The sequence below is a fragment of the Protopterus annectens genome, chromosome 11.part0 (genome assembly GCF_019279795.1).
Source record: "Protopterus annectens isolate FY-2018-M chromosome 11.part0, PAN1.0, whole genome shotgun sequence".
NCBI classification, from domain to species: Eukaryota; Metazoa; Chordata; order Ceratodontiformes; family Protopteridae; genus Protopterus; species Protopterus annectens.
Window position 1 is genome coordinate 129,499,797 of NC_056745.1, and position 23,983 is coordinate 129,523,779.

Genomic DNA, 23,983 nt, shown 5'->3' on the forward strand with positions numbered 1-23,983 from the left:
ACCTATGGTCACCCCCTCGTTAGTCAGGTCTGACCATAAGCTAATCACCCTTAACATCCACATCCCACCCCCACCCCCCAGTAAAGAAACCACCATAAAAAACTTCTCCAAAGCCAACTTCATGCTACTCAAGTCAGAAGTGACAAACTTCATGACACCCATGCAGACGGGAACTGAAAGTTCAACTGCTGAATCCTACACTAAGGCACTGTACGAGCACATCCACTCATGCATGAATCGTGCCATCCCAAATTAGAACCAAAATGCTCTCATCCAAAAAAAGTAAGCCAATCTGGTGGTCCCCTGCCATAAACAAACTTTACAACAAAAGGAAGAAACTTTTGCAGAAAAGAGGAAAATCCCAGGATGCAAAAAACTCCCTTACTAGCCTCAGTAAGAAACTGAGATGCCTCATAAAATCCTCCAAAGCTAGTTACGAAAATAAAATTGCCAAAGATTCCAAAGACAACCACAAAGCATTCTATAACTATGTCAAGAATCTAAATGGCAATGCTCAGATCTGCTCTGAGCTAAAACAGAATGGCATTAAATATACTGATCGATTCAGTGCCAACTTCACCCCCCTCTCACCCCCTAAATGGCCCATCTCAATACCGGAAGATTGCCAAATTCCAGTAATAACAGCCACACAGGTACAAAACACACTCTCTAAAGCCATGAATACAGCATCCATGGGACCAGATGACATCCCGGGCTGTGTACTACATGAACTACAATATGAACTGGCACCTCACCTAAGTGTCATGTTTAATCATAGCCTCACCTCAGGTTTTGTGCCCACTTGAGTGGCGCAAAGCTACAGTTATCCCAATCCACAAGGGGGGATCCACCTAGGATCCCGGAAACTACCGTCCCATCAGTCTGACAAGCCTTATCTGCAAGGCCATGGAGCGTATTATCATGGAACTTATAAACAAAGAAATTGGCAACCTTCAAACACTGGACCCCACCCAGTTTGGGTTTGTGAAGGGCCAATCTTGTCTCCTGAACCTGATTGACTTCTTTGAATCAGTCTCCAGAGCCATGGATAAGGGTAAGGTGGTCCACACAGCCTATCTAGACCTTGCCAAGGCCTTTGACACCATCCCCACTCTGGAATCATAAACTTACTAAGTTGGGCATTAATCCCTATGTCACCCAATGGGTTGCTAAATGGCTTACTGATAGAACCCACACTGTAAAAGTATCCGACTCCAAATCCAGCTCCAGACAAGTGACAAGTGGAGTACCTCTGGGTTCAGTCCTGGGGCCGCTCTTGTTTGGCATCTACTTCTCTGAAGTACAGGTCAACACTAAGGGACTCTGGCTAACAAAGTTTGCAGATGACTGCAAACTGGGAGCCATTATTGAATCCCCAAATGATGTGGATACTCTACAAAAGGGCCTTACAGAAACAGATGCTTGGTGCCAGAGCCATGGGCTCAAGCTCAATGCCAAGAAATGTATTGTTATCCCCTTTGGGAAAAAACATGTATCCATGAATTACCATATAGGTGGCAGTACACTAAACACAGAAAGTGTGATAAGAGACTTAGGGACACAGGTGGACAGTGGTCTCACCTTCGATAACCACATCGCCACAACAGTCAGGAAATCCTTCTATGTGGCACACCTCATCACGAAGGGCTTTTCATCCAGAAAAAAGGAGGTCATTATCCCACTGTACTCATCCCTCATTAGACCCATTATAGAATACAACGCCCCATTTAGTATGTACCTCTCAAGACCTCTGCAACAACTGGAAAGGCCTCAGAAATACCTCGCTAAAAGAATCACAGGCCTAAAGCAGATGCCCTACGCTGACCACCTTAAAACACTCCAGCTATACTCTGTCGCATATCGTCTACTCAGAGGTAATCTCTGCTTAACATACAAGGCCATGTCAAACCCAGAGCTGTTGGACATGCTACACTTAAAGAAATCCCAATCCCTCAGAGCTACACGCTCCAGGGATCTAAACCTTGTCATCACAATAAACAAAACATGCTGGAGGGATAGGTTCCTGACCCAGAGACTCCCCAGACTCTGGAATAGATTGCCCATACATGTCAAGCAGAGTGCCTCTTTGGACCTCTTCAAGAGGAACCTTGACGATTGGATGGGAGAAAGGAAATTCACCCCAGGGATCACGTCAGTCACCCTGCTAGACAGGGGTCCAGGAAATTAAATAATGTGGGAAGAAATAGCCAAGGAATTGTTATGGCTAGGCTTGTATAGGCCCTAGGGCTGATAGCCTAGTACCAACCTATGAACCTATGAAAAGGACAGAGAGACAGTCGAGGTCCAAAACCGACGAAGCTTCTCTTAAACCAGTCGCCAGTGCTCAGTGAGGTGCTTTTGCAGCCCCTGATGCCTGCTACTTTCGAGTCGCAGGCCCCTGCCGAGACCTATGTGGAGTCCAGCACGCCATGTGATACTCAAAGTATTGGACCCATGGATGTATCTCCCTCTGATGGGTCCGGAGCCGCTGAGCAGGCACCGGCTTCTGTAGGTGTATTCAGGCTTCAACATTTTTGTATCAAACCGATGACAGCTGCAAAACCAAAGACAAAAGCAACTTCTAAAACTAAAAAGCCGACGCATGAGCCACGTGCACAGGCCTCTATGCCTAAAAAACAAATGATCAAAATGGCTTTAGACCTTATTACCTTGATCAGGGGTTCCCATCCCCTTCCTGATAAGAGGCCTAGGCAAGACACTGATTATGAATCTTCAGATCAGGTTTCTATTTCTTTTGATTCCTCTTCTGATCAGGAATTTATCTATACCTCCCTATGAGGATTCTGATGCAGAGGAGTCTATAGCATCTGCATCACCTCCTGAGGATTATTCATTTGGAGAAACCTTGCATACTTTGAGGGAGCATTTTCACTGGGAGAGTCAAGATTTCTCAGAATCAAGAGGCTCATGGATTTCCTTCTCCCTCAGCACTGGCCTTTAGCCATACCCCATGTTTTAGACATTGTGGATGATGTGTTTTCGGAGTCAAGCTTGACCCCTGACTCCTTACCTCCAGCTCCCAGCAAGCCTGCCAGATATTACAGGGTCCCTGACTCTCCCAAATCTTTATTTAGAAACCCTGCTGCTGATCCTGAAACTATTTCACAGGGTCCAAAGGGAGTTAAGACCTCAACAGCCAAAAATCCTACCCCCTCTGACAGAGATTTAAGGGCACTGGATAGATGGGGATAAAATGTTTATACATCTGCAACCTTGGCAATTAGGGCCTTAAACTGACAGTTTGATATGCTCAAGTATTAACATGTTTTGGGATTGCTGAAACAGAAAATGATGATTTCCAAATGTGCAGAAAATAAAGAATTGCAGGAATTATTGCATGCAGCTCAACAATTTGGAAAGCATACTTTGCAATGTGGTTTTTGATTCCTTACAGGCCTCCTACAGGGCTGCAATTACTGGATCTGTGATTAGGAGGCATGCCTGGCTAAGGGCAAACTTTGCATGATCATGTTAAAGCTAAATTACTGGATGCACCTTTACAGCATGATACTCTGTTTGGTATTAAGGCAGAAGAGGTTTTAAGGAAAATGGAAGACAAAGCTAAGTCTATGCAAACTGTAAAAGACTTCTTGCAAGTGCAGCCACGAAGATTCAGTAGACACTGGCATACAAAAAATTGTTCCTTTCCTGTTCAGAGCTCAAAGGGGCAAATCCAGATGCCCTAAGGGTTCCAGGTACCAGGCACAAGTTTCTTACAGGTCAAAGCAATGGGGCGCTTCTGCCTCCAAATTTGGAGGAGATAAAGCGTAAACCTACAGAAAACAGTCCCAATGACTTCGCCTTCACCAAGCACTTACCTTTTGGCAGCACCCTTAGGGGGAAAATTAGCACTTTTTGCTCAAAATTGGCAGTTAATAACCCAGGACAAGTGGGTGCTAAACATAGTATCACAGGGATACAGATTCCACTTCCATACTCTGCCAGTGGCAAACGGTTGGCCGGATCTGCCAAAAAATCAATGGGCAGAGGCACAGAAACAGGTTACGTCCCTCATGGATATGAGGGCCATTCAGCCAGTACCAGAGCAGGAAAAAGGACAAGGTTTTTACTCAAGGCTGTTCTTGGTACCCAGAAAGGACAAGGCCTGGCGGCCAATACTGGATTTATCAATTTTGAACACATACCTGGACATTCCAAAATTCAAAATGCTGACTTTGCAGCAGCTTCTGCCCATGCTGGGCAAGAATGCTTGGCTGGTGACATTAGACCTAAAAGAGGCATACCTACATGTCCCAATAAGGCAATTGTGCAGAATATACCTCAGTTTCAAGGCTGGCTTAATGTATTACCAATTCTCTGCACTGCCCTTTGGCTTATCTACTGCACCCAGGGTCTTTACAAAGTGCCTGGCACCAGTAATTGCTTTTTGCAGACAAAAGTATATACAAATATATGCTTACTTGGACGGCTGTCTCATTCAAGCAGAGAACAAGGACATTCTTCTTAAACACCTGGCATTTGTGAGAAGGCTTCCAACATGCCTAGGGTACACAAGCGAAAATAAATCACAACTGGTACCCTCTCAAAAGATAACATTCCTGGGTGCAAGCTTGAATACAACTGCCCAGGTGGCTTACCTCACACCAGACAAAGGCAACTGACTACTTACTTCAAACTGATGGCAACAAAAACTCAGTTATCTGCAAGACAAACTCTGCAGGCTTTGGGCTTCATGGTATCCTGCATCCTACTGATTCCATATGCAAGACTGCATATGAGGAAACTTCAGTGGTACCTAAAAAGTTTATGGAGTCAACATTGTCATTCTGGAAACAATGATTCCTCTCATTCCCTGCCTACAACAGGAGTTTCTATGGTGGGTAAAGGCATGTCATCAAAACATGGGACAGGCCTTCACTCTACCCCCTGCCAGCCAAACCTTAACAGAACCATCAGATTATGCCTGGGGGGGGGCCCACATGGCGTGAAGATGCATTCAGGGCATATGGACCTCAAAACAAATGCATCTACGTATCAACCAAAAAGAGATGCTTGCTGTTCAAAATGTCCTGATAGCCTCCAAGAACTTACTTCATCCAGGACAACTACTAATAGATGGACAACACCACAGTTATGTGCTATATAAACAAGCAGGTGGGCACACACTCATACCCCCTTTGCAGATTAGCCATGGCACTGTGGGACACAGCTTTGACTTTACCAAATACATCTTCAAGCTCAATTCCTGCCAGAAAAACAAAATACTTTGGCGGACGATTTAAGCAGAAACCTTATGGACCCTCAAAAGTGGAAACTAGATCCACAAGTCTTCAGCATGATAAAGAAATGGGGGAGCCCGGACATGGATCTATTTGCCTCTCCTCAAAATTATCAATTGAAAAGATTCTGCACAAGGACTTATCACAGACAAGCATGGAAAGTGGACGCCCTATCCTTCAGTTGGAAAAACCTATCAGTTTACTCCTTTCCTCCTCTGCCTCCTCTTCCCAAGGTCCTACTAAAAGTCAGGCCAGAGAAACCAAAGATGATGATGATTGCCCCGGACTGGCCCCGCCAATACTGGTATCCAATCCTAAGGAATTTGTCTCAATACCCAGCTTGGACCTTACCTCAACTACTGTCCCAGCAAAGCAATCAGATCCTGCACAATCGACTCCAGGCACTGAACCTGGCAGCATGGCTGATCATGTAGGCATAGAAACAACACCTCATAGTAAAGCTGTGATGGATGTCATTTTGGAAGCCAGAAGGCCTAGTACTAGAAAATCTTATGCTGTCAAATGGAAGAGATTCTGTCCTTGGAATCAAGCACAAGGAACTAAATATTCCTCAGATATTACAATACTTGACTGAGATGCTTGACAAAGGCCCATCTTTCTTGTCTATTAAAATCCATGCCTCTGCCATTTCGGCTCATTACAATAGAGCCACCAATCTTTTCTCATCCTTTACTAAAGCAGTATCTTAGAGGAGCTAAAAATTTAAGGCCTCCTAGAAGATCACCAATACCCAGATGGGACCTCAATTATGTGTTGGAAAAGTTCACCCTGCCTCCATTTGAACCAGCTGCTACTGCTGATATAAAGTTCTTATGGAAAACAGCTCTGCTACTAGCAATTACTTCAGCAAGAAGAGTCTCAGAGCTGCAGGCACTCATGGCTGTGGAGCCTTTTATCATAATTTACCCAGACAGGGTGTCTGAGGACAAATCCTTCATTTATGCCTAAGGTGGTTTCCAGTGTGGCTCTTAACCAAACTATTCATCTGCCAACCTTTTATCCAAATCCACAGAACAAGGGGGAGAGAATTTTGCATTCCTTGGACGTACACAGACAGCTAAGATTCTACTTGAGCAGGACTAAAGCTCTAAGAAAAACTGAGCAATTACTAGTGTCATATGCTGCAGGATCAGAAGGAAAGGCTATTTCATAGCAGACTATTTCAAAGTGGATAAGCCACTGCATTTGTTACTGCTACTTACACCATGGCAGTCCTGTGCCCAAGGGCAATTAGGTCTCATTCCACCAGAGCTGCAGCTACTTCAGCAGCCTTTCTCAAAGGAGTACCAACCAAAGACATTCTGGAGGCTGCTACTTGTTCTGTTCACACATTTACAAAGCATTATCATTTGCCTCTCTACTCTAATCCAGGGCAGGGTTTGCCACTGCAGTTCTGCAGGGCCTTATAGCTACACCTAATGCTGTTTAGCTCCAGCCTGCCATCCATAGCTTTGGGATTCTACCCAAATGTGTAACGGCTGCAACAGTGAATCACGTTGAACATAGTACAGTTGTGTACACTTACCATAAATGTAGATGTTAGTGTATTCACTGTTGCAGTCCAGGTTACCCACCCGCCATCCCCCTTTCATTCTGGAGTTTCTTTCCTTCTCTAACCTATGTAGTGTATTTGCTTGTAGATGAAGGTAAAATTTGTATTGATGCATGTATATATATATATATATATATATATATATCTATATTTGCTACCTTTTTGGGGGCACCTGACATCTGGGGCAAGAAAAACTAAAGAAAATGGTGTCTGCTGCTTGTTTTATACCCCTGACGACCTGACGTCATGGAAGAGGAAACAGCAGCAACTGACGCAGGACCCAAGACTTTGGAATTCAGGCCAACTGAGGGCAAACCTGCCAGCAGATTACCCAAATGTAATGACTGCAACAGTGAATACACTCTAACATCTACATTTATGGTAAGTGTACACAACTGTACTTTACTTCAGCTTAGTGATTTCAGAAATGCAAGCCCTCCCCACATCCGACCTGGATCCAAGCCGGCAGCTTTCCAAGCTAGAGATCCGAGCTCCAAGCTCCTCCCCTTACCCATAATGCCCTGCGACCGCCATCCAATCCTCAGATCTCATTTGCTGCGGCTTTGTCAAGCACGAGTTGTCGAGCTCCTAGCGTTCAGGCGATTAGTAAGTGTTTTTTTGATAAAAATGGATCTTGGTGTTAGTGTGTGTGATTAGTTTAATTTTATAGTTTAAACCCCTGAGTTTACTCTCTCATTCCCTCGTAGTTTAAATCCTAGTAGGCCTTTCCTTTCCCTTGGGTGTTTGTGTTGGCGTATGTGTGTTTTGTTTAAAAATCATGGCCGAGGCTCCAAAGGCCATCTTTTCTAAGTACACTGAGTGTGGCCATAATCTATCCCCAGTGGATGGCCACACTCAGTGCGTCCTCTGACTGGGTTATATCACATTTGACCTCGGGCTGCCAGATTTGCACAGCCTTTAACCCCTGGGCCCTAAGGGATAGGAGGAATAAGCTGATTCTGGCAGGTCTCCTACCAGTGGAGTCATCATCTTCCGCCTCTCCCTCGGTGGCTACAGCCACTGCTGCGGCTGCTCAGCCTGCTGTCCCCCCTCCCCTGGCTGGGACTCAACCTCCCACTTCTTCCCAGGGAGAGAGAGAGGCTCAGAAGCCACAAGCGGTGGGCCGACTCAGCCCCCTTGGCCCCGCCGTTGAAACTGTTCTCTTTACCCCAGAAGGTCTCCGGGCCTTCCTCCCCTCAGCTGCATTCTCCACGCTTCTCCCCGGAGGAGGAGGCCCAACCATCTTCAAGGTCGTCACGGCAGCCCTCCCGGCCAGCTTCGGCAGCCTCTTCAAGGTCGAACCATAGCCTCTCCGCTGATATGGACTGGATGATCCGTCACTTTCTCCAAACCCAACTGCACTGCAGATGGGAGTGTTGCTGCCCCCCCCCTTCGGCAGGGGGGGGGGTTCAGCCCCACTTTTTGCCCCAATAGCTCCTTCTTCGATCCACTATCTGGTTTCGAGCCTTCAGATCCGAGGTGTCCGAGTCAGGGAGTCGGTGCCGATGGTTATCACTACCTAATGCCGGCCATGCCCTAGAGTTTGTCGGATTCCCTTTCGAATCCGAGCTCTCTGGGCCGAGAGCCATGCATCGGATCCGAGGGGGCCAGTATGTCTTTGGCTCCGTTTTGGTCGGAGCACTCTTCCCTCTCGGGTCTGAGCACTTCGGTTCGATGCCGATCCCCCACGCTGGATCCGAGGGTGTTAACCACGGAGCCCAGAGCGATTGGTTCACCCTCTGCTTTCGACAGGGTGGAGAGGGTTCTCTCGATGTTTGAGACCCCCTGCTCTTTCTTTGGGATCCGCCCCCACTCCCTTGCAGCTGGGCTGGTCTTCCATCATCCAGTCCCAGGTACAGCCTGCGTTGATGCCCCAGCCCGTTCCACTGGCGGAACATGACCCTGTTGGAGAGCCCTCTTCGGTCAGCCCCACCGAGGAGGTCCCTCACAAACGCGAGAGTAAGAGGAGGCACTTGGACTCCCCTGAGTCCCTCATGGAGGGCACAGATTTGGAGGAAGGGGAAGGTTCCCCCAAGTCACCCCCCCAAAGACATCTCCTTTGGAGACATTATGGAAATGCTTAGCCAAAAGGGGGGGTGGTCAGCCCAAAAACCTTCCTCTGACAAGTCTGTGTTCCTGGAGACATTCGCAGGCCCATCTACCTCTTGGATTCCCTGATTTACCTCATCACTACCAGGGCGTGGAAGGAACCGGACACTGTAGAGCCAATCCCCGGGAGGCCAGATAGGATTCTTAGTCCCCCTGTAGATAGAACGGCTTAGAGTAAGGGTTCCCCGGTAGATGCCATGGTGGCAGCAGCCACCAAGAAGGAACTTGCCCAGGATAGTTCCTCGGTCCATCCTTCTGATAAGTAGTCTTGGACGATGGATCGTATCGGGAAGCGGATGTTTGCTTCAGCTACCTTTTCCATAAGGGCACTGAATTGTTTGGCCCATGTAATTAGACTTCAGCGGGATCTGGTGAAAGAATACGCTGAGTCTCCCCCTGAGTCTGTCGGCCAAGGACAAATGGACTTTCTCGGCTGGCATGGCCACTCTGAAATCTGTTTCAAACATGTCTGTGCGGCTACTTTCTCATGCTACGGAAGGGGCCGCTAGAGCCAGCGGGTCTGGCATCGCCTTAAGGCGTCACGCCTTGCTCCGGCTTTGTGACTTTTTGGAACCTTTCAAGGCGTCCTTCGTGAGCGCACCCTTTAGTTCTACTCTGTTTGGGAAGACCATCCGTGACACATTGGTTCAGAGCGAGAAAGACGGGAAGACGCTGTCTGCCGTCGGAATCCGCTTCTCTGCTCCTCAAAGGTCCTTTTCCAGGAACCAGAGAGTACAAAAGATGTGGTTCCGGAAGTCTCAGCAGTCCCGTTATGCTCCAGACCCTTCATCCTTCAGAGGCAGAGGGGGACAAGGTGGATGCCAGTCCAGAGGCAGAGGGGGGGGGCGAAAAATTTTGGGTCTCTGGAACCCTTTTCTGACCGACCCATGCAGCAGCCTTGAGGGGTTCCCCGACTGCTCCTCTCTGGAGGCAGTCGGGGGATGTTTCTCGAAGCACCTGACCAATGGGAGTCCATCACAACAGATTGCTGGGTGCTTCGAGTAATATCCAGAGGTTACTCAATCCCTTTCATAAACCTACCTCCTTAGTCTATTCTCCTCCCCGATGTACCACCCAGACAGAGGGGAGGCTGCAGCTTTGAGGTAAAGTTGCTAGAAAAGAGCCATCCTGCACGTCCCCCCAGGCCAATCCGGATTAGGCAATTACTTCCAGGTTCTTTTTGGTGCCAAAGACTGGGGACTTGAGGCTGATCCTCCACCTTTAAACAATGAACGTCTTCATTGCCAAGGAGAAATTCCGGATGGTCACGCTTCAATCCATCCTGCCCCTTTTGCAGGAAAAGGACTGGATGTGCTGCATAGACCTCAAGGATGCGTACTATCACATTCTCATGGACAGGCGATCCAGGAGGTTCCTCCGCTTTCGGCTAGGGGCCAGTCATTACCAGTTCAGGGTCCTACCCTTCGGCCTCACCACAGCCCCCAGAGTGTTCACCAAGGTAATGGCAGTTGTAGCAGCCCTCCTGAGACTTCAGGGAATACAGGTTTTTCCTTACCTAGATGACTGGCTCTTTACCGCCCCCACCAGCCATCCACTCTGCTTAGCCAGGGATTGCTTCCTACTACTAGCATCCCAATTGGGGATCACCATAAACTTCAAGAAGTCACCCCTTCAACCAGTTCAAGTCTTGGAGTTCATAGGGGCCAGAACAGACACGCTTCAGACCAAGGCCTTCTTGACGTCAGACAGACTTCGCAGTTTGACCTTACATGTTTTAGCCCTTTTTCAGTCACCTGCCCCATCAACGGAGTTAGTCCTGAGAGCTTTAGGGGCCATGGCAGCAGCAATCTCTCGCCCTTAGCTCACTTGCACATGAGGGTTCTCCAGTGGACTTTGCAGGTTCAGTGGTCCATCCTTCACCACCCGTTGGACTTACCGATTCCTCTCAGCAGAGTTTGCAGAAATTCCCTCATGTGGTGGCTCCAATCTCAAGAGCTTCGGGAAGGACGACCGTTTGTTATGCCACAACCCCAAGCCACTGGGACCACGGATGCTTCTCGCCTTGGAGGGGGGGGGCATTACTCGGGCAGAACTGTCCAAGGTACGTGGACTCAGACTGTTCTGCATATAAATGTTCTGGAGATGTGGGCGGTGCTTCTAGCGTTGCAAGCCCTTCATGCCTTTCTCCCTCCAGGGACTATTGCAATTCAGTCAGACATGTCAGTGGTCTGGTACATCAACAAATGGGGGGGGGACCGGGTCTTACCCTCTTTGCCGAGAGGCCATGAGAGTTTGGGATTGGGTGATATCCACCAACCGCTTTCTGTTAGCAACGCACGTTCCGGGTCGGTCCAGCATCCAAGCGGACAAACTGAGTCAAACTATCCTCTCGCAACGAGTGGTCTCCGAATCCCTTAGCGAAACAGATCTTCCGCAAGCAGGGTCAGCCTTGCTGCGATCTCTACGCGTCGCCTTCCAATGCGAAGTACAGCAAGTTTTTCGCTCTAATTCCCCCTCCGGGGGAAAGCCCCAGAGACGCTCTAGACCATGCTTGGCCACCCGGTCTTCTTTATGCTTATCCTCCTCTTCCATTGATAAAATTCTTACAGAAAGCTCGTAAGTTGGGGAACAAGGTTATCCTCATAGCCCCATTCTGGCCTCGTCAAGCCTGGTTCCCATGCCTACGGTCTCATCTTATAGCTCCTCTCTGGATCTTGGATCCCATCCCGGATCTGATATCTCATCCTTCGGGATTGAGGCCCCCGAATCTAGTCGATCTCAAGCTCTCAGCTTGATTGATCCAGTTCAGTTAGTTGCTAGGACTCCCGGTATCTTGTCTGCAGTTAGATCTATCCTGGTTGCGGCGCATAAGCCTTCTATCACGAAGGTTTACAATAGTAAATGGAAGCAGTTTTCCATTTGGGTGTCTCATAGGAATTTGGACCCTTTCACTGCTCCCATCCCAGCAGTGCTCGATTTTCTATCTCATATTTTTCAGCAAGGGGCCAGTTCTTCTACTGTAAAGGTTCAAATGGCTGCCATCTCCCATTTTCACATTGGAGACCATCTCAGTCCCCTCACTTCCACCAAGATTTGTAAGACCTTTCTGAAAGGTACGTTTCTCTTGAGACCTCCTATCAGGAACTCCGCCCCTCCTTGGGATCTAACTTGTGGTCCAGTCAGAGCCTGAAGGACCACTTTTGCACCTTGCAGCTTCTGTTGATTTTAAATTCTTGTTCTGGAAAACTGCCTTTTTGGTAGCCATTACCTCAGCTAGAAGGTTGTCGGAGCTTCTGGCCCTCTGTGTTAAGCCCCCCCGTATCTTGTTTTCCATAAGGGCAGGGTCTCTCTCGTGATTAACCCATCTTTTCTACCCAAAGTGGCCTCCGAGGCGAACATCAATCAGTCCATTAATCTCCCAGTTTTTTTCCCTAACTATCAAAACAAAGGGAAGTACAAACTTCATTTGTTAGATGTTCATAGACAGTTGCGTTTTTATTTACACAGGAACTGCCTTCTGCAGGTCTGATCAGCTCTTTGTTTCCTTTGCAAAACCCTTCTTGGGTAAGCCAGTTTCAAAGGTGACTCTGGCCAGATGGATTTCTAATTGCATTCTGCTCACGTACAAACTTATCTGGCTTACCAGAGCCTATAGGGGTTCATGCTCATTCTACTCGCTCTATGGCTACATCTGCTGCTTTCTGGTCTAGAGTTCCCTTGGATGACATTTGCTCTGCGGCTACTTGGGCATCCTCGCATACCTTTATCTCTCACTATAAATTGGATTTAGTGTCTAGAGGAAGGGCGGCTTTTGGCTCTGCAGTGCTCCGGAATATTCTTCCTTGAAGACCTCCCAAGTTTTTTGGTAGCTGGGGACTCTGCCCCACAGGTTGATGACCAAATGAAGTTAACTACTTCAGATAAAGAAGTTATGTACTCACCATAATGTTCCATCTGAGTAGGTAACTTCATTTGTCAGCAACCGACCCTCCCTCCTTCTCCCTAACCTGGTTCTTTGATTACCTGGACCCTAGGATGGTTAATCAGGTCCTTTGTTAATCCTTGGGTTAGGATCCTTCAGGTTGTTGTTTTGTGGTTATATAGGCGGGCAAATGCGATCTGAGGATTGGAAGGTCGCAGGGTGTTATGGGTAAGGGGGAGGAACTTGGAGCTTGCTTCTCTAGCTTGGAAAGCTGCCGGCTCGGATCCAGGTCGGATCTGATACCCACAGGTTGCTGACAAATAGTTACCTACTCAGATGGAACGTTATGGTGAGTACATAACTTTTTTTCCTTCTTAAGGTGACATCTGAGACCAATTTAAACCAGTCAGTAAACTTACCAGTCTTTTTTCCCAAGGTTCCTAAACAAAGGTGAGCACATTTTATATATGCTGAATGTTCATCGCCAGCTTAGGTTCTGTCTTCATACGACCAAACCATTCAGAAAATTAGATCAATAGTCTTCTGGTTCATCCTTCCTCCTGCCCTACCCCCTTCCAAATTGATATAAAATGGGCTTCTGGTGACTGAGGTGTGTCTGGCACACCCTGTTAGCAGTCCTTACTGTCTCTCTCCTAATATATATATATATATATATATATATATATATATATATATATATATATATATATATATATACACAAGTTTAGATATGAATATGCCATCTTAATTGGGGCAAACTCGATCTGAGGTACTGAGATGTAGAGAGAGAATTATGGGAATGGGAGGATTCCTATTCCCGGAACATCAGAGCTTCATAGTCAATGCTGAAGTTGGGATTCAATTGGATCAGGAAGCCCATAGTTGAACCAGGCAAAAAACTGTCAAAAATCCGATTTCATGGACTGTCGTTATGGTAATAACACAACTTTCATGTCACTCACATTTGTGTGTGTGTGTGTGGGGGGGGGGGGGGGGTATGGCTCTAACAGCAAGTGGGAATATTACTGTGTCAATGTATTCATGCATTTGATCACATACACAGTCTTGTAACTTGCTGTAATTGGTGTAGGATGCAGTTGAAATAAATTACTCTTGACAGTTTTTACTTTTTATATTAGTCTGATTATCTGATGTCTGCACAGTCAACAAAGTGGCTGTCATTGCTGGGTATGGAGGTGTTTGTAGATGAAGATTAGCGCTGCTGACCCTGCTATTTGTTCAGTTTGAACAGTCATTCTGGTGTTGCAGTACAAATGTGTATTGTGCGAGGAAGATGGGATAGTTTATTGTAGCTACTGTTGGTGTAAATCAAAAGTTAAAATAAATGACTCTGGTTATTATATCTTTGCAGATCTCAGTTGTGCATTTTTTTACAATCAGCAAAGTGGCTATTATTGCTGTGTATGGGCTCTCAGAGGATGAAAATCCCTGACCTAGCTGTCTGGATCAGTTTATAGCCATTAATGTGGCTATGCAAAACTAGTATGCATTTATAGGAAGTAAACTGGAATACTTAGTGTCCTCATTTTTTAATTGTAGTCGCATCTGAGGTGTTCAGTCAGTAAAGAGGCTGCAGTTAATGGATATAAGGGCCGTCTGTGGATGGAAAGGAATGTTTAGGTGTGTTGCAATGTTATCTAAAAGTAACAAGCTGAATGTAGTTCCTCACATTTTCCATCACCTTTGACCATCAACACTGTACACAGCAAATAGCTGTCTTTTCTTGTCTTCACAGGAGGTTTATAATAGCTGCTCACTGACACAGGTAATGCAACAAGTATTGCTGCCTTTTCACATCTCTTGGTTCTCTGGTTGAGTTTTTGGTTTTGTGGTATCTGCATGTTCTCTCTCGTGCGCGCGCACTCTCTCGCCCTCACGCTGTGTCACTTTTTTCCTGTGGGTTTTACCCAGCTGCTCTCTCTTCCTAAAACACACTAGGACATGCAGTAGATGAATTGGCATTCCTCCATCTTCCTTCAGGTAACAATGCAGTGTGACCGCGTGTGAGCTTGCATGCTTGTTATCTTTGATAAACTTCACTTGGGGCAGTATGTGTGTGCACGCATGAAAAAAATATGCATTTTATCTGTGGGTACACACGATATTGGGAACATAACTATTCTAGAAGATATTAAAATAGAAAACTTAACTAATAATTATTGTTTAAAAATGAGACATAAAATGTGTTGCAGAACATCTAGACCCTCAGAGCTTCTGAGGCCTCCAGACTTTCCTGAACCTATGACTTTATAAAGGGATTTTGACCCTGAATTAGTTGGGGACCCCATCCATAAGCCTTTGCACTGGGTCCAGTTTAGTATAAGGCCAGCACTGCTCAGTAGTGGTGTGCATAGTGTGGTCATTGTTTAAGTAGCCTTCCTGGTCATCAAATCTCTGATGTGCACAAATGTCAATATTAGCTTTTCTAGGGGAAATGTACTTTCTAAGATCAGCAGTTTGGAATTATTTTTTCCCATTTTTCTCACAATCGGACATTAGATGTATAGTCAGGTGTCTTAACATTTGAGGCTGTGGATACGAAGGCATGCTGAGCATGTACATCTGACAGCATCAAGTTGAAATATATTTCTTTTTTCATCTTTGTTCCAGTGTAACACCAGAGGTGTGCACAGTTTTCTTTTTAGGTGGGTGTATGTAGGTAGACAGTATTTCCATGTATGATTTATATAACCTTGCAAGCCTTTGTCTTTTCAGTTTATTGGGAGCAGCTATTTGTTCAGCTTTGGGCATTAAACTTTGAACGTAGCTCATTTCTTCCCTGAAAGAAAAAAAAAGTAAGACTGAGTTTTTCTTTACTCATCATTTTCTGATTAAAAGATTGAGGAGAAATATGCTTAAAATGCACCTCAGAGTAGAAAAATATTCTTAAACTGCACCTCAGAGCATCTGGAACACTGCGGTTTCTTAAGGCCAAGCAACCCCAAGACCCCTGGCTTCATTTACTTCATCCACAGCTATTATGGTGTAATTTTTGCCAGTTAGGATGCGCTGGAAGGTTTGAATTAAAGGCTGGAGAGTGAGACCAAATGTGAAAGAGCCATAAAGAAGTATTCTACCTGAATATTATGGGGAGGCTATGATGGGGAAGCCAGGAGAGGCACAGGCGAGCATACCTTTCAACTATCCTTGATTTTGACTCAAATTTTAGCTTTCTCCCTCTCTCTTAATCCCTCCTAAAACTGGTGACTTTTGAAGAAACAGTGGTGAATTACACTTCTAGACATAAACTTTTGCTTCAGATAATATGTATTTCACATACTCTTATTTTGTCAGTATTTCAAGTTAATGTTAACATTCTGATAAAGGTCCCTGATTGTCTTTGATTATTTCTGGATTTGTCCTTGATTTTGTTGTAATTTGGCCTTAATTCATTGAGAGCTATACAGGCCAGGAAATGGGGATCAATGTGTGGTGGGGAAACCATTGCTCTGTCTTTTCCTTCTGGCTTCAACCTGTGGGTTGTTGGATCTGACTTGGATCCACTGCTGGCTATTCTAAAGTCTTCAGCTCAAGTGCTTTGCCTCCTGTACTCATAGTACCCTCTTCTCTCCCCAGATCTCATTTGCCATCTTAGTGTGTGCATCATGGTTTGAGAGCACTACTCCACTGCATCCTTTGTGATAATCTACCCTAGTTTAGTTCTACATAGTATAGATGTTAGATTGAGTGTTCGATTATTGAGTGTTGGGTGTTTGGGAGGAATTATTGTCTTGTGGGTGGTTGCTCTGTCCAGATGTTCCCGTACATTCTTTACTGGTGTCAAAAAAAATACTGGTAGATGTATATATTTTTTTGTTTAATGTGTAATTTTTTTATTGAACTCTTATAGATAATTACCTAGAGATATTTCAGGTGCTGGTGATTTTGTAGTGTGGCAGGTAGTTGGGTTTTGTTAAACTTAGGATTTAGGATCCCTCATCAAGGACACTGACTCTAAAATGGAGGGTTCCCTTAAATCCCCACATGATGAAGCTTCTTTCTGTGATCGTATGGAATTATTGAAATAGTATGGGGGATAAACTTCCTGGAGGAGTTTGTGTTTCTGGAGGCCTATGGAGAGGGCCTATCCACATCCTGGCTGGTTATTCCCTCTAGATGTCCCTATGGATCTTGTGTGACAAAGGGCTTGAAGGGACCCCAATGTGGTGGAACCAATCCAAGGAAACCAGAAAGGACTTTAACCCCACCTAAAGACATACCCCACTAGAGTGAAAGGGTCCAGCAGTTGATATTATGTTTGCATCCGCTGCAAAAAAGGATATCTCTGAAGAGAGCTCATCAGTCCATCCACCCAACAGGGATCTTCAGGCTATGGACTACTTGGGAAACCTTCACATTGCATGTGCTTAAATGCCATGCTCCTTTGATAAGGCTTCAACAGGACCTACTGTCTGAGGTGTCAAATGTGGTGAAGACCCAGCAATCCCCAGAGACACAGACTGCATAGTTGGCCTCCATCATCTTCTATCAGGAACGTTTCCGTGAGGCTGTTGTCCAGTTCAGCTGATGGAATGTGTCTCGTATCAGGCACCAGTATTATGCACTACCATGCCTGGATGCATTCGTGCAATTTTGCAGACTGCTTTAAGCCGTCCTTTCAGTGCTCCATTCAACGGTTCCTCCTTTTATTGCCCAAAGGTCAAGGAGATGTTGGCCAGGACTGAGCAGGACTGAAAGACCGTGTCTGCCATCAGTCTGCCCTTAGATTGCACTTTGCCACCCTTCCGCAATCCTACTCCATGTACCAGAAAGGGAGCAAGCATCTCTTTTTTTTTTTTTTCGTAAGAAGTGCAGCACCCTTTTCATGGCACTCCTGGGGGAAGATTCTGTCTGCAGCAGAAGGGGTAACCATAATGGACGCGGGGCAGTCTGCAGAACCAAGCCTTTTTAGTGCACCTGAAGGGTTGCCCAGTTGCCACACTCTGGAGGCAGTTGTAGTTTGCTTGGTTCTCCACCCAAAGCTTGGCAGGCTAACCACTCAGATGCATGGTTGTTGAGAGTTGTGTCCGGAGGCTGTACAATTCCCTCTCTATATACTTCAAAAGAACCTCAGAAATGTCTTCCTGACATACCACCTCATCAGAGAAGGGACACAGTAGTTGAAACTCAAAAAGCAGCCAGCCAACTGAGTCTTTCGGGAGATCCCACCACACCAGGGAGGATCTGGGGCCTGTTCCACATTCTTTTTGGTGACAAAGGACCTTTGACCATTTCTGGATCTCTGCAAATTGAACCACTTTGTCAAAGAACCCAAGTTCTGGGTAGTCGTCATGCAGTCCATTGTACCTCTCCTGAGAAAAGACAACTGGATATGCTTGGTAGATCTCAAGGATGCCTACCATCACATAAGGATAGTGAGGCAGTCTAGGAGATTTCTGCACTTCGTTTGTGGGCCAGTCATTACCAGTTTTGAGTTCTGCCCTTTGATCTCACCACATCTTCCCAAGTGTTCACAAAATACATGGTGGCAGTGGCAGCCTGGCTCAGACTGCAGGGATTCCAAGTGTTTCCATACCTTTTGGATTGGCTGCTCACTGCTTCTACAAAAGCATTTCTCAGGCTTAAGACTCCTTACTCCAGCTGTGTCTGTCCTTAGGCAGTACAATGAATCACAAAAAGTTCAGTCTGGAACCAGTACAAGTGTTTTTTAGGCTGCCATTTGGACACAGTTTCTCAGATAGACAAACTCTCATTATCCAGATTGACTTCATTTCAGTGGCAGGCATCCCACAGTCTTCTGGTTCTCAAACCTTTGGTGGCTGCATTTCTATGGCTCCTTGAGCTTATGGCAGCATGTCTGTCTCGTTCCTCTGGCAGGGTTCCATATGAGAGCATTACAGTGGACTCTAGCAGCTCAGTGGTCTTATCTCACACATCCCATGGAGTTTCCTGTATTCCTGACTAACATCTGTTGCTGCTACATTCTTTGATGTTTAGACACACTGCTGGTTGAAGCAGGGAGAACTTTTACACTTTCACATCCCCAGGCCATGATGGATCCTTCCCTTCTGGGGTGATGTGGGGGGCATTTTAAAGGGAAGACTGTCCAGGGAACTTGATTGAGCTTTAAGGCCAATCTTCACATTAATGCCTTGGAGATGACGGTGAACCCATAGTGATGCAGGCCTTTCAGAGCCTTCTTCCCAAGGGTGTGATTGCCATCCAAACTGACAACACTTCTGTTTTGTATCTGAGCAAGCAGAGGAACTCATTCCTATCCCCTTTGTCAAGAAGCCATGAGGGTTTGGAACTAGGTGATGTCTGTCAGAGGTTTCCAATTGCAACACATATCCTGGGGAAATCCAACATTTTGGCAGGCAGTTTGAACAAGAACTATCCTGCTTCATGAGTGGTCTTGAACCTGAAGGTAGCGGCTCAGATTTTCATTCTCTGGGCCACCACCTGCTGTCACCTTTTTGCCTCCCTGTACATCACAAAGTTCAGGAGATTTTATACCCAAATCCTTCCTGAGGCGCAGTCACCAAGGGAATCTCTTCTGTATGTGTACCCTCTGATGCTCTTGATGATCAAATTTCTTCAGAAGCCAGCTCATTGCAGAAAGATTATCCTCTTTGCCTCATTCTGGCCCCAACAAGTTTGGTTCCCCTCTGTGGCCTCTCCTACATCATCCACCCAGGGTGCTGGATCCTCTCCTAGATCTGATTTCTCATCCTACAGGGATGTCTGTGCTCATCTTCAACTCCCTTAAATGGATTGCATAGTTTCTCCAGTTCCAATGACACCCAGGAATCTCATGTTCTCTGACAGTTATTCATATTCTTTCATCATCTCAGAAGTCTTCCACTTGGAATGTGTATACTAGCAAGTGGAAGCTTCTCTCCATTTGAGTAACTTCTAAAGGCTTAGATCTCTTTTTGGCCCCTCTGGATATCTTACTAGTCTTTTTGACTGGTCTTATTCATTCTGTTTTTGACTTTCTCCACCATTAAGTTGCAGTTGTCTGACATTTCCAATTTCCACACTGGCAGGGATAATACTACTTTGGCAGCTATTAAGCTATCTAAAGCCTTCCTGAGAGACACTTTTTTGTTGCACCTCTCTAATATCCGGTACTTCCATGGGATCGTCCTCTGATGGTAAGGTGCTTGCTGGTCCTACTTTTTGAACCTTCAGCTACAGTATCCTTAAAGCTGTTGTCATGGAAGACTGTCTTTCTTGTGACTGTTACTTCCGCCAGAAGTGTTTCTTGATCTTTAGGAGCTGTTCTCCAGTCTGTCCTTATGAAAAATCAAGTAAGGAAGAGTTGCCTTTTGGGCGAATCATTCCATTTTGCCAATGAGAAGGAGAGTTACTCTCAGGACAAATCATTCCTTTTTGCCCATGGTTGCTTTGGAATCCAGTTGGATCCATACAGTTCACTTGACAGTCTTCTTTCCAAATTTCAGTAAAAATTTGTTTCATTGTTTGGATGTGCATAGATAACTCTGGCTTTATTTGGATAGAACTAAAGTTTTAGAAAAATCGAACCAATTGTTTGTGTCCTTTTCCAAGTCAAGATTGGGAAACCTGTTTACAGAGTGATTCTATCCAAATGGCTCTTCAGCTGCATCTGTTTGTGTATTCTTTGGAGAAAATATCTTTACATGGTAGAGGTCATTCAACTAGAGCAGTGGCTACTTCAACTTTCTTTTTCTTCCGGCCTGTATCAATGGTATTTGTGCTGCAGCTAACTGGTCTAATACTCATTAGTCTCCTATTACAAAGTGGATGTTCAGTCTAGGTCAAGAGCCTTGTTTGGTTCCACTGTTTTGCAGAGTGTTCCCTGTTAGGGTCTCCCTGGAGTTTTCTCTGTCCCACAGGTTGAAGCTGGATGAAAGACATCATTGGATATGAAAATTAGGAACTTACCATAACAGTAGATTTATGTTATCTTCCATCTAGTTAAACTATCTCTCCCTCCCTCCCTCCAAATTGTCACAATTGTTAGGTGAATGCCCGATTGGTGTGGCGACCTGGTTTATTAGCTGCCCTGCAAACATCCTTGTCTGCTCTTTTTATCTGTTGCCTTCTTGTTAACATGTTATTCAGGTTGATATTATTTCAAGGAGAGTGGTCAAGGGCAAACTTGATCTTGGGTACTGTGGGAAGAGGAGGCAGAGTCCTCGAGCTGAAGACTTTGGAATGGTCAGCTGGCATCAATAACCCACAGACTAAACCATGCAGAAGACTATATGGATACATCACTTTCATTTTTCTCACCTGCTGGAGGGAGACTGATGCCTAAGATGATCAAATGGAAACTGAGGGCACAAATAATAATAAAACAAATTTGGGCACTTAAAAATTTGACTGTCACAAGCCCCATTATAGTTTTATAGAGCAGGTGGTCAGAAAAGTTATGTACAGTTTAAAGTCGGAAGTATTTAGATCAAGACTCATCAGAAATGTGTTGGGAATCTACAGGCTTTGGCTGAAGATGGTAATAAATGTGAGCAAGTTAGTTAACAGATGTTTGGTTATGAGTATCAACATTACTGATACAGAAAAAATGATTGCAAGATGTTTTTTATTTAGTAAAGGTATTTGTGAATAGAATTAATTTACGTATTCCATGTAGTGAACACTATTATTGCATTATGTGACATGGTTACAATCTAGCATTACTTTTTGGTCTTATGTTTAGTGCATCATAAATTACCACTCATCACAGAATAACACCTTGGCAGACTGCAGGGATAAAAGCACCTTAAAAGAAGCACAAACTGCCAATAATTTATATAAACAAATCACACCTTTTTGCATCTTGGTGCTAACATTTGTTTTTCTCTTTCACAGTTTCATTCGCATCAGCTGTTTCATATACTGGTGGTGGCAGGAGCTTGTGTCCATTTTCATGGTGTCTGCAACCTTCAGGAATTTCGTTTTACCACTGGTGGAGGCTGTAGTGCAGGGGATGCTCTATAACTGGAGCATACACTGGGACAAGGTAAAACTGAAGCTGACGTCACACAACAGCTACTCTCTCGCTGCGTTGCCACCTTCATTCCACAGGGTACTGCTGCTTGTCACTGATAAACTGCCTGTCCAGTTGTTAGATGACTTCTGGACAATGCAGTATTACAGTCACTACACCTGCCTGACACTACTGGCTGCAGGAGGAGTTCATCTCAGAAAAGGGGCGACTGCGATGAGAGTAGATCTAAGCACACCAAGATGGATGACAAAAGGAACACTTCTAACTGTGAGCATTCCCCCTTTTCTGGGGAATGCAGAATTATCTAAGTGCAAATTTTAATTTAAAATGGAAGTACAAGTACAGCGAGACAGAGATAAAGTGGCTGCACATTATGAAACCAAATTGTTTCCAGAATGATTTATTTCTTTAAAAAAGTGAAGCATGACTTGGGACTTTACAGGTGTGACCATGATTGATTTCTGCTTTATAGCTGAATTTGGCAGTGTTTTTGAATGAAACTTGAGTAGTGTAAATAAGATTTCTAAGTTTCAATTATATGAAATATTATTTTAAAGACTATTATCTTTAGTATAGTATGAGCGCCTGAGAGTACCACTCACTGTTATTTAAACTTTGCACAAATGAGATTGGCTTTGGAGGGTCATGTATGTATATGTGCACTATACCCTGTGATGACAAGGTTTTGCCTTCTTTACTGGTAAACAAGGCCCCACTGTGCTGTGTCACCACACCAAAATGGGTCAGGATGCAGGTTTCTAGTCCCACTGTTCCAGAGTTAGTGCCACTAGCTGTGTCTTCTCTAGGCAAAGATGGATAGGTAGATGAAAGGGAGTAGTTTCTGGAGGTGTTTTAGCAGAGCATCAGAACTGTTTGTCAGATGTTGTAGCATTGTTATTTTACATCTGATTAGGCTACATTTGCTGAAGTCAGCCAAGAAGACATGAGCTCTGAAAGGTCTGTAATGCAGCGATTTTACATCTTGCTGCATGTCTGTGACCCTCAGTAGTAGCTGGCATTGTACAATCTTGTGTCGTATTTCCTCCGTCACAACTGGGGTTTGAACAGCAGACAATATGCACACTACATTGTTGCTCTTGTGCATTAGTGACAAGTAGTATAAAGTAAACACAAAGCCATATAAATATATGGATGCACAGGTGCCTGGTGTCATTTTTGTTGGCACCAAGCTTTGAACTGCCTGTTTTGATATGTTTTGGAAACCAGCAAAATAAAAGTAGTTACACAAATGATCACAGGTATACTTTTTATGCATAGACATTTTTGCAACTGTACTGTACAACTAAAGAAACTGTACAACTATATCATGTGCACATTTTTAAGCTACATATCAGGACTTCTCATGCAAGACAGCTTTTAATATTTAAAATAAATGGTACAGATGTGTGAGTTGAAGAATATCCAGAGCAGCTGGAAAACAATTATGATAGACTGTGCTCTTCATTAGTGTTACTAATAAAAAGTGTTTTCTCTTTTCGCAAAGACTCTCTCTCTCATTTGGAGTAATGGCACTGTTTTCTTAAGTATACATTGGAGCACACTGAAGCATAATGTTGTTATTTAACCTTTTGACACTTGTCTTTATTGCTTTTACTTCAGGCATAAAACTCTTAGTCACTCAAGTGTTTTTAATGTGGCCCTTTCAGAACATATTAGTTAACTGGTTTATACCACTGAATGAAGTTTGAGAGGTTGCAGCATTGCCTAGTAGTTGCAGGAAGGGTTCATTGTTATGTTAAGAATAACCACGTATGTATGTGCATGCATAAAAAGTAGTCCATTAGATACTATGGCTGTTTGTAGTTGGTCAAGTTAACATATTGCCAATGTGGAAACTACCTTTCTTTTCATATGAGATTCTCCCTATTCCATTTACACTTATAAATCATGTTACTGTCCCCTACTTTATATGGTGTCAAATTAAACGTAGCACTCCTGATAAATCTGACCGGTATAGTGTATATAATGAGCAACATGGTCCAAGATATTCCTCATGATGTGCAGTTCGTGGTCTGCTGGCATGGTAGTAGTACGATTCATAGGACCTAATAGTAACCTTTGACATAACCCTTCACCAAGCTACTACCAGTTATGAGGCTCTGTTCCCCTTCTGATACGCAAACATCGATGCACCCCAGCCATTTATCCTATTACCTTAC

At 44.8% G+C, this 23,983-nt stretch overlaps 1 protein-coding gene across 1 annotated transcript in view; it reads left to right on the forward strand.

Annotated features, from left to right (window-relative positions):
- Positions 1-23,306, forward strand: part of ADIPOR2 (adiponectin receptor 2) — a 402,613-nt gene extending 379,307 nt beyond the window's left edge. The window contains exon 6 of the mRNA XM_044087178.1: positions 21,665-23,306. Coding sequence (XP_043943113.1) covers positions 21,665-21,793 — 129 coding nt within the window. The 3' untranslated portion in view covers positions 21,794-23,306. The remainder of the gene's footprint in view (positions 1-21,664) is intronic.
- The last annotated feature ends 677 nt before the right edge of the window (positions 23,307-23,983 follow it).